The following is a 10156-nucleotide window of genomic DNA, read 5'->3' on the forward strand; positions in this document are numbered from 1 at the left end:
GTGATTTCTGAAGAGAGTAACAAAGAGAATATTCCTCCGCCACCGCCAGATTGTAAATCCAATAAAGCCAAGGGTAAAGGCAAGAAGAAGAAGAAGCCAATTCAATCCAAAGCGAAGGGAAAATCATTCAAGAAGAAGAGTGGAAGTGGCAAAAAGCGAAACCCTAAGAGAATTCCTCTTACTGATATCACCGATCTAGTCAATAATTCTTCAACTTCTGCTCCTTCCGACCAACAAGAACTTAATAATCCAGTTTCCGATGCTCCTTCTCCGTCAATTCCTCGCCGGAAGAAGAAACCATCACATACATCTTCTAAATCGTTAAGAATGGGATTCAGATAGGTAATACTTATATTTTGTATAATAATGAATCGTATTGTGTGATTGTATTCAGTTTTGTTTCTCTTTTTTTCTTCAATTGTGTAGTTTATATCTGTTAGAATTTTGAGGAAAGTACAAATATAATGTTTACATTAAGAATCTGCAATTTCTTAGTTTAGGTTTTATGATTTGGTATTGGTGCTTTTGGATTGGTAATTTTCACCACAACTTGATCGTATCTTTTTTCACACATACCAAAAAAAAAGTTAGAATATGAGAAAGGAATATCATTATTTAAATGAAAAGTGCTAGATCTATCATGTGCATTCTGACATAACATATTTTGCGGAATATTTATAAACATACATAAGCAACAAAATCTAAAATACCTTGTCATGATTTCAAATAATGTGATGCTGTTTTTATTTATCACACATAATGAATGATGGTTATTGATGATGGTGAGAAAAAAGTGAACATCTGAAACAATGGAGAAACAAAGAAAAATGAATATTTATGCGATTGGAAATTTTGTGAGCAAGGATATGGGCCTAATGACAAAGCAACCAAAATAACATTTATTGGGCCAAATCGTATAAAAAGGCTAAAAAGAATATGGGCTAATGGATGAATACAAGTCCACAAGGCTGTAGTGTATTATAACTCGGCAATAGCATCACATGGTTGTCACAGATTTTATCTCCCTTTCTGTATTAAAATGATTTGATTAGTCTAAACTCTCAACAATATAAATTTAATTAAAAAAATTATGAACTTTTAATCTTTTATTAATTACCAAAAGATGATGTTTTCTACTATAACCCACGTCAAACACCATACCCTATCTAAGGACTTTAAAAAATTGACGAATGAGAAAATGGTTATTCCATTTGGAATTATATGAAATCAATTTATTTTTATTAATGTATTAATTGTATTTTCAATATCATGAAATTGAGTTTTACATCAAAAGATATTTTCTATTAGGTCTAATTGATTAAATATTGAATTAGATTAAATGACAACATATAAAATTGCTATTACATATTCATATATCATTATATATAATTATTAATTAGATATAATTATAGTGTAATATCGATCTACTATATATATATAAAGATTTATATGTAGTTAGTGTATCATCTACCATCTATTTATATTAATTTTATTTAAGAGTTAATGATAATAAAATATGAACAGTGGATTATATTGATAATATAAAAAACTTTTATGTTATTGATGTATACATCTTTTTCTCACCTAATTTTGTCAAATTTTTTAGTGTGATGAAGCCAATTAATAAATGAATGTTAAATCCATGTACTAATATTGTAAAGATGTATACGCAATCAATCCATCTATTATTGTTCATTTGAATTATTTTTTTGAAAAGTCAATGATAATTAAAAATAAGTAGTTGATGATTTACACTGTCAGTATATTTATCTTTTTTGGTAATAAATTATAGTTTTTTTTTGGAGTCTTTTAATTAAATTATGAGGTTATTTTTATTTAAGCCGATTTAAAACATTCAAATCAAAATTTTGAGGATCTAAAACAATCAAACATATCAGTTAGTTAAGATGAACCGTTTACAAGGGTGTTTAATACTCAAATTGGTGAAATCACTTATAAATAAATACATTTCACTTTTAGTTGAATATTATAATAAATACAAAAATATAACATGAAATATATTTAATAAAAAATATTTTAATTCTTTAAAATAAAAAATACAAATTTAATATTAATCTGAGTCAACAGACACTAAGTGTTGAGAAGTTAGTAAATGATGATAGTCAAAATATATGGAAATTTTTTGTGAGAAATCCAATGCTGAACTGCATAAGTGTCAACAATGAAGACATTCGGGCTTCATTAGCTACTAACAAAATCTTGGGCTTTGATCCTTAACTTGAAGACCTCATTAAAAATTGGCAAAGTGCATGTACTCATTTCAACTGTGCGTATGGCTGACAATGAACCGAAACAATTCAGTATTTATTCGAAATTTGATTCGTTATTTAGTTCGATAAACTTGGTTTATGAATCAAATGAGTCAAACTTGAGCTGAAAATTGAGCTCGTTAAGTTAATGTATCAAACTCGAGTTAGATACAGTTCGACTCGTTAGATTCATAAGCTAGTTCGATATATATAAATAAAAAATTAATTTTATATTTATTATCACTCATATATTATTTTGTGTATTTATTGTTATTATATAAAGATGATTTATTTTTATGTACAAAAAAATTTGTAGTGTTTTTAAAAAAAATTAATTAACTGTTTAAGTTGTCCAAATGAACCATTTGAACTAAGCCGAACAGTTCGCAAACTTTAACCGAACCAAACTCGAGCTAAAAAAATAATTTTTATCGAACTTGAGGCAAGTTTCGATCCGAACCAATCCTTATCGAGTTGAACTCTGATTTGACTCGTTTCCAGTACTGGTAGTGCGTCTGCAACCTTCAAGGAACCGATAGTCAACGCCAAATTACAACATGGAGAGTACCCAACACGCGCAACTACTCCGCTTCCGAAAACTTTCTAATTTTCCAGAAATAAGAAAATCCGAGACGACAGCCCATCGCCCTCTCATATCCGCGTGAAAAACACGCATCACGGCATTTCCATTTTTTTAAGGTGCGTTGAAAACACGCCACCAAACCGAGCGTGACTTCATTTCGGCAATATAATGCTTCCGGCTACGGCACTAGCGTGGATTCCAAACGCTTAAATTGGTCCACGGTGCCCCACGGAAAAAAAAAATCATATGCCGTACGCCTATTCTTACATATTTACAATCCAATTAAACGACATCCGTTTTGATTAGGAGAGAGAAAGTGAGAGAGAAAAATCCGAGAGATTGTCGAAAAGTTCTAGAGAGAGAAAGTCGAAGGAGTTTCTAGTTCATGAGAGAGAAAGTGAGATCTGATCGCAACGAAGGTAAATCACCTTCGGAACCCTAAAATTTCTTTCTTCCTCTCTCGATGCGTTTTTCGGGGTCTGCTTCTTGATTCTTTTGTCTTGCTTTTTTGCGAAGAAGGTTTCGAGGTAGCTCGGGAGTTTCATAGGGTTGATTTTTCGGGGTTGGAAGGAAGCCCTAAAAATTATAGGTTTTCAATTTAATATTCTTTCTCGTTTTTGTTCTTGAACTACGTGATTCTTTGATTTGCGTTCGTTTAAAACCCTAAGATTTTGGGAATTTTGGATTGAGGTTTGAAATTAGGGTTTTTATGTATGGCTTCCGGCCATATAGTTGGTAGAGATGGCGAGGACAAAGAAAAGAACAGGTTTTTGGAGGCTAAGGTCTACACCCGGAGAAAGTTCAAAAACACCAATAAAGACCCTAACCCTGTTAACACAGTCACTCCCGCCGTCGCAACTGCTGAAAATGATAGTGCCACCACTGCCAACAATGACAGTAACAACAGTGGCACTGTAAAGTGTGGTTGCTCCAGTGAGGCCAAGAGTACCAATATCATTTCAGCAGGTGTACTGCCTGTGGATGGGAATTCCGCTCTGCAACAAGGGGATTTGGCAGAGGATAGGAGTTCTGCTCAACCACAAGTAAACTTAGGAGATATTGATAATTTGGCTCAGACAGAGGTGTATTCAAGAGAGGATGAGAACTTGGCTCAGGAACAAGTGAATTCAAGAGATGGTGAGAACCTAGCTCTGTTGCCAGTGAATTCAACCTTAGAGGATGACGGTCCAGCTCAGCCACAACCAGATTCAATGGAGGATGGGAATTCCGCTCTGCCAGATGTAGATACAACATTGGAGGATGTGAATTTGGCTAAGCTACAAGTGGATTCAACCTTGGAGGATGGAAATTCAGCACAGCCACAATTGGATTCAACATTGGTGGATGGTAATTCTACTCAACCACAAGTAGATTCAGCATCGGACAATGTCAGTTTGGCTCGGCCAGTTGAGAATTCAACATTGAACGATGGGAATTTGGCTGAACCAGCAGTGAATTCAATATTGGAGGATAGGTCTTCGGTTCAGCCACAGGTGAATTCTATATTGGAGGATGGGAATTCTTCTCAGCCTGTGGTTTCTGGTGACTCGTGCAGCCATCAGCAGGATGATGTTGGACCTTTGAGCCCTGACCATCGTCAGGTTGCAGTTCTTGTGACCCATGACCTGCCTTCGGGAAATGGGGCTGTGGAGTCACAGCAGGATGACGATAGAACTTTGAACCCCAGCCATCAGCAGGAGATGATTCCTAGCTCTCTGGACCTGTCTTCTGGAAATCGGGCTGTGGAGCTGCAGCAGGACGATGGTAGACATTCCAGCCACAGTCATCCGCTGGACATGATTCCTAGAACTCAGGTCCTGCCTTCAAGGAATGGGGCTGTGGAGCCACGGACTGAGGACCGGATTAAGATCAGTTTGACCTCAAAGTCAAAGCAGGAGATGCAGGAACTACGGTGGAAGCTTGAAGGCGAGCTGAACATTGTGAGAAGTTTGGTCAAGAGGATTGAATTGAAACAAGGCCAGGTTGGCAGGTATGGTAATTTGAATGTGTCAGCAGGTGGTGGGATTGGTAATGGGCGTGGAGCAATGCGTGTTCACTCGGAGGTGGCATCTGCTGGTGTTCCACGAGAGTCTACAAGGCCTTTGCACCAGCTAAGTTTGTCGATGTTGGAGAATAGTCACGGTGTTAATGAATATGTTGAGAGGGAGAAGAGAACGCCTAAAGAAAACCAATTTTATCGTAATTCGGAGTTCTTGCTTGCGAAAGATAAATTTCCACCGGTTGAGAGTAACAAGAAGTCAAAATTTCATTGGAAGAAGCAAGGTGGGGGAGAAATGGGACATGATCTTGGGATGGGATCTAAGTTTTTCAAGAGCTGTAGTTCATTACTTGAAAAGTTGATGAAACACAAGCATGGTTGGGTGTTTAATGCTCCCGTTGACGTTGAGGGTCTTGGTTTGCATGATTATTTTACTATCATCACTCATCCAATGGATTTAGGTACTGTGAAGTCAAGACTGAGCAAGAATTGGTACAAATCCCCGAAGGAGTTTGCAGAGGATGTGAGACTCACTTTTCGTAATGCAATGAGATATAATCCTCAGGGTCAAGATGTTCATGTAATGGCAGAGCAGCTGTCAAAGATATTTGAGGATAGATGGGCCATAATAGAATCAGATTACAATCGTGAGATGAGATATGGCATAGGTTATGGGGCAGCTCCCCCTGCACCCTCACCTTTGTCTAGAAAGGTTCCTGCTTTTCCTCCAGCACCTCTTGATATGAGAAGGATTTTGAATAGGTCAGAATCAATGATACAAACTCCAAGGCCCATGAGCATTACTCCATCAAGTAGAACCCCAGCTCCAAAGAAGCCAAAAGCAAAAGATCCTCATAAAAGGGACATGACATTTGATGAAAAGCAAAAACTAAGCACAAAGCTCCAGAGTTTACCTTCAGATAAGCTTGATGCTATTGTGCAAATCATCAAGAAGAGAAATTCAACACTTCACCAACATGATGATGAGATTGAAGTGGACATTGATAGTGTGGATGCTGAGACTCTCTGGGAGCTTGATCGATTTGTGACCAACTATAAGAAAAGTTTGAGCAAAAACAAGAGAAAGGCCGAACTTGCTCAAGCTAGAGCAAATGCTGTGCAGGATGCCCTTCAGAAGGTAAAGTGTTGAATTTTAAAATTTCACTTCTATTTTCCAGATTCTGCTTTGCGAAGCTATTATTGCTAATTGCAATTTTTCTTTTCTTTGTGTAGAGCCGGGCTTCAGTTATGTTAGAGGTTCCGAGAGAAACACAAACAGGTAAACTCCGAAGAATCATAATTGGCGTCATTTGGCAGTCTATTTATCTGAATTATTTCTTCTAATAGAAATATATTGTCTGCCTGTTTTTGAGCAGATGAAAGAACTATTCCCTCATCTTTGCCTGTGCAAGGGGGAAACCCAGCAGATAATGGGACTAGGTCAAGTAGTTCAAGCAGTTCCAGCAGTGATTCTGGTTCTTCTTCAAGTGGTACTTTAATTAATAACATAGCTTCCATGTATATCACTGGCTGTTAATATACACGATTTTGTATAAATTTTCTGTCTTTCTGATTTGTATGCTTTGTTGCAGATTCTGATAGTGACAGTTCCTCAACATCTGGATCTGATGAAGGGTCACAAGGGACCTGATTATAAACCACATCAGGTAGAGAGTTACAACCTCCAAAGGTTTATCGTGTAGCATAAAAGCTATATGTGTTTATCTCTCTCTCTCTCTCTCTGTGTATATATTACTAATAGTAATGGTTACATAAGTTTGTTGCTTGCTACAAAATACGTTGTTGCTTATAAATGATCAATGAGGTTTGCCATGCGGTGTGGTTGAATGCTTTTTTGGTGCCCTTGACTTGTAAATTGATGTTTACAAACACATACGATAATTGAGATGATTAATAGTCCAAATGGCTTTCTTAAAATTGATGCCTAGTTATTTGTGCCTCCTTTCTCTCTTATTGGTTCTTTTTTGTCAAGTAGATTACTGCCCATCTCAAGACTTGATCTTTATATGGTCTCATTAGAGGAAGGAAAAGGTTTAGACAATTGCACACAGTCATTAACTTCGGTGAACATACATACATACATATGTTTTGAAGAGGGTGAACTTGGCGCAATGGTAAGGTTGTCGCTCAGTGATCATGAGGTCACATGTTTAAATTTTGGAAACAGTCTCTCCACTTGCGAGCGGGATAAGGTTGCGTACATCTATCCTCCCCAGACCGCACTAAGTGGCAGCCTCGTACATTGAGCCGCCCTTTACATACATATGTTTTGTATCAGAGCCTTGCAGTAGGATATGCTTTACATGACTTCTCAGATATCCTAATGAGTTGAAAAGATATTTTGGGTTCACAAGCTTCGCCTTTCAGAGAGGGACATCAGGGTGTCTTATGGCTGTTTTGCACTGCTCTTGGTTCTTTTAATTATTATTTTACATTTGATGTGGCAGATTTCATTGGTTTAGAGTAGATGATGTGAGGATTGCCTAGTTGTGGTTCATAGAGGAAGAATTGTGAAGCCCGCCGCCAGTAATCCTGCTGATGCTGCTGCAGTATGTGATTTTTGACTTCCCATTTGTTGGAACCCCCATTGTGCTATTCGTGGCCTAATTGGAACACCCTTGAAGGCTCGATTTCCTGTATAATATTTGGTAGACTGTGATGATAATATGATAGTTAGTTTAGTATTTGATAGCATGTGTACATCTCTAACATGTTCTTCCATTGATGACTTTTTATTTTTAAAAGTTTTGCTGGCAGATTCAGGGTTGTTGGTTGTATACAAATATAATCTGTAGCACCTAGTTCATGTAGTTTAGAACTGTGAAAATTGAATGAAGGGAGAATCCAATATTCCACGTAACAATTTTAGGGTATTTTTATTACCTTGTGGATGTATGTGTTGGAACGTTTGGCTTGCCACACAACACCAAACTAGAACCAGCAGAAAGAAAGATGATTAAGAAAATGAAGAGATTAGAGTTAGAGAGAAGAAGAGAAAATTAACAATGAATATTCATCAATTTCATTCAAAGCAAAATAGAAACTTTCCTTTTATAGTAAACCTGTCATAACTGATTTTCAAACAGATTTCCTAAAATAGTAAGTTTCAACTATCAACAACAAACAATTACAACTTGAATTAAAACCTATCCAATTTTAACACTCTTCCTTAATTCAAGTTTGCTTAGTGATGTCACATCCATTTTCTGCTTCAATTCTTCAAAGTGTTCACCCCTCAATGCCTTTGTAAGAGGATCTGCAAGTTGATCTTTAGTGTTGCAATGAATGATTTGAATTCTTCCTTTGTTGACCAAGCTTCTCAAGTAGTGAAACCTCACCTCTATGTGCTTGCTTCTCCCATGACTTACTGGATTTCTAGCCAAGTTTATTGCAGAAACATTATCAATTCGCAATTGCAGAGGAGCTGTGATTCTGGTTTTCAATTCTACAGTAAGTTGTTCAAGCCAAACCATTTGGCATGCTGCAAAACACCCTGAGATATACTCTGCTTCACATGATGAGAGGGCAATTACTTTCTGTTTTGATGATCACCAAGAGATAGGTGCTTCATTGATTAAAAACAAATATCCAGAGGTGCTCTTCCTCTCTACTAAGTCTCTTCCAAAGTCAGAATCTGCATACCCAACAAACTGAAGTTCTGGTTCTGAATCCTTTGTACCAAATGGAAAGAAGATTCCATGATCTTTGATGTCTTTAACATATCTCAATACCCTCTTTGCAGCAAGTAAATGAGTTTTCTTTGGCTTGCTCATGAATCTACTTACTAATCCAACACCAAAAGCTAAATCAGACCTACTATTGCACAAGTATCTTAAAGATCTTATTATTTGTTTGAAGTTAGTTTCCTCCACTGATTCTTCATGTTCATCCAATGTCAGTTTAAGATTGACTTCAACTGGACTGTTTGCTGAGTTGCAAGAGTCCATGTTAAATTTCTTTAGTATCTCTTTAGCATACTTGCTTTGATGCATCACCATCCCTGACTTAGTGTAGGTAAATTCCATTCCTAGAAAGTAACTCAATCTTCCTAGATCTGTCATTTCGAATTCTGCATTCATGACCTTCTTGAATTCCTCTATCCTTTCTGTGCTTGAACCAGTAACAAGTAGATCATCCACATATAGACAAATGATCAAGATTTCTCCATCTTTATCTTCCCTAACATACACTCCATGCTCTACATTGCATTTCAGGAACCTTAGCTTGAACAAGAATGCATCAATTCTCTTGTTCCATGCTCTTGGTGCTTGTTTCAATCCATACAATGCCTTGTTCAATTTGTATACATGTTGTTCTTTTCCTTTTGCCACAAACCCAGGTGGTTGTTGAACATATACCTCTTCCATCAGTGGACCATGAAGGAATGCAGACTTCACATCTAATTGAAACAGTTTCCACTCTTTTGCACAAGCAATTGTAACAACCAATCTTATGGTTTCAATTCTTGCTACTGGAGCAAAAACTTCTGTGTAGTCTACACCTTGTTTCTGTAGGAATCCCTTTGCCACAAGCCTTGCTTTGTATTTCGAGATTGAGTCATATGGATTAAGCTTTTGTTTGAAGATCCATTTGACTCTAATCTGATGCTTGTCTGCTGGAAGTTCTACTAGGGACCATGTCTCATTCTTCTCAATGGATCTGATTTCCTCACTCATTGCTTTCTTCCATACTTCTTGTGTCATTGCTTCAGCCTCATTAATTGGACATGCCTCAATTCTCCTTCATGGTTGATTTGATCATCAGAATACATTTCATAGTCTCTGAGTCTACTTGGTATTGATCTTTGTCTTTATGATCTTGACACTTCATTGCCTTCTGCTACTGATTCTGAGATTTCATTTGTATCATCATCAATTCTGGTTACAGACTCAACCTCAGGAACCAGTTTCTTTAGACTTGTTTGCATTTGTCTCCAATTCCATTTCTCATTCTCAAGCACCAACACATCCCTGCTGATCACTACTCTATCATTGATAGGATCTAGAAGTTTATAGGCACCATTTGAGTGATACCCTATTAAGATCAATGCTTCACTTTTGTCCTGCAGCTTGGTTCTTTTCTGATCTGGTATGTGATTATAGACCAATGAGCCAAACACCTTGAGATGACTTACTGTTGGTTTTCTTCCAGACTAGGCTTCAATAGGCACCATTCTTTCAAGTTTCTTTGTAGGACATCTATTCAAGATATACACTGATGTTGCCACTGCCTCTGCCCATAGCTTTTGAGGTAGGTCTTTTGTTTTAATCAGACTTCTGGCCA

General features: G+C 36.9%; 3 protein-coding genes across 4 annotated transcripts in view; 2 read left to right on the plus strand and 1 right to left on the minus strand.

The window, feature by feature from the left end:
• Window positions 3060–4477, plus strand: LOC109352848. The gene is made up of 2 exons (XM_019595028.1): window positions 3060–4395; window positions 4455–4477. The coding sequence occupies exons 1-2, from the start codon at window positions 3567–3569 to the stop codon at window positions 4475–4477; spliced, it is 852 nt and encodes a 283-aa protein (XP_019450573.1). The 5' UTR covers window positions 3060–3566.
• On the plus strand, window positions 4417–7728 carry LOC109351860 (transcription factor GTE4-like). 2 transcript variants are annotated; one of them, XM_019593522.1, is made up of 5 exons: window positions 4417–5990; window positions 6086–6131; window positions 6229–6342; window positions 6445–6519; window positions 7321–7728. In XM_019593522.1, the coding sequence occupies exons 1-4, from the start codon at window positions 4554–4556 to the stop codon at window positions 6501–6503; spliced, it is 1656 nt and encodes a 551-aa protein (XP_019449067.1). In that variant the 5' UTR covers window positions 4417–4553; the 3' UTR covers window positions 6504–6519; window positions 7321–7728. The 2 variants fall into 2 exon arrangements, with proteins under 2 accessions (XP_019449067.1, XP_019449068.1); XM_019593523.1 differs by lacking the exon at window positions 7321–7728 and adding an exon at window positions 6849–7122.
• Window positions 9684–10156, minus strand: part of LOC109352849 — a 911-nt gene continuing 438 nt past the window's right edge. The window contains exon 2 of the mRNA XM_019595029.1: window positions 9684–9958. Within this exon, the coding sequence (XP_019450574.1) occupies window positions 9684–9958 (275 nt within the window). The remainder of the gene's footprint in view (window positions 9959–10156) is intronic.

This window comes from Lupinus angustifolius, chromosome LG07, assembly GCF_001865875.1.
Source record: "Lupinus angustifolius cultivar Tanjil chromosome LG07, LupAngTanjil_v1.0, whole genome shotgun sequence".
Classification (NCBI taxonomy): Eukaryota; Viridiplantae; Streptophyta; class Magnoliopsida; order Fabales; family Fabaceae; genus Lupinus; species Lupinus angustifolius.

What these genes read in the sequence shown, in the direction of transcription:
- LOC109352848 (XM_019595028.1), top strand. Translation starts at nt 3,567, where the DNA reads ATGGCTTCCGGCCATATAGTTGGTAGAGATGGCGAGGACAAAGAAAAG. An exon ending in TTCTCAGCCTGTGGTTTCTG is followed by an intron (nt 4,396 to 4,454) that starts GTGACTCGTGCA and finishes GACCATCGTCAG; the next exon opens with GTTGCAGTTCTTGTGACCCA.
- LOC109351860 (XM_019593522.1), top strand. Translation starts at nt 4,554, where the DNA reads ATGATTCCTAGCTCTCTGGACCTGTCTTCTGGAAATCGGGCTGTGGAG. An exon ending in TGCAGGATGCCCTTCAGAAG is followed by an intron (nt 5,991 to 6,085) that starts GTAAAGTGTTGA and finishes TTCTTTGTGTAG; the next exon opens with AGCCGGGCTTCAGTTATGTT. An exon ending in TCCGAGAGAAACACAAACAG is followed by an intron (nt 6,132 to 6,228) that starts GTAAACTCCGAA and finishes GTTTTTGAGCAG; the next exon opens with ATGAAAGAACTATTCCCTCA.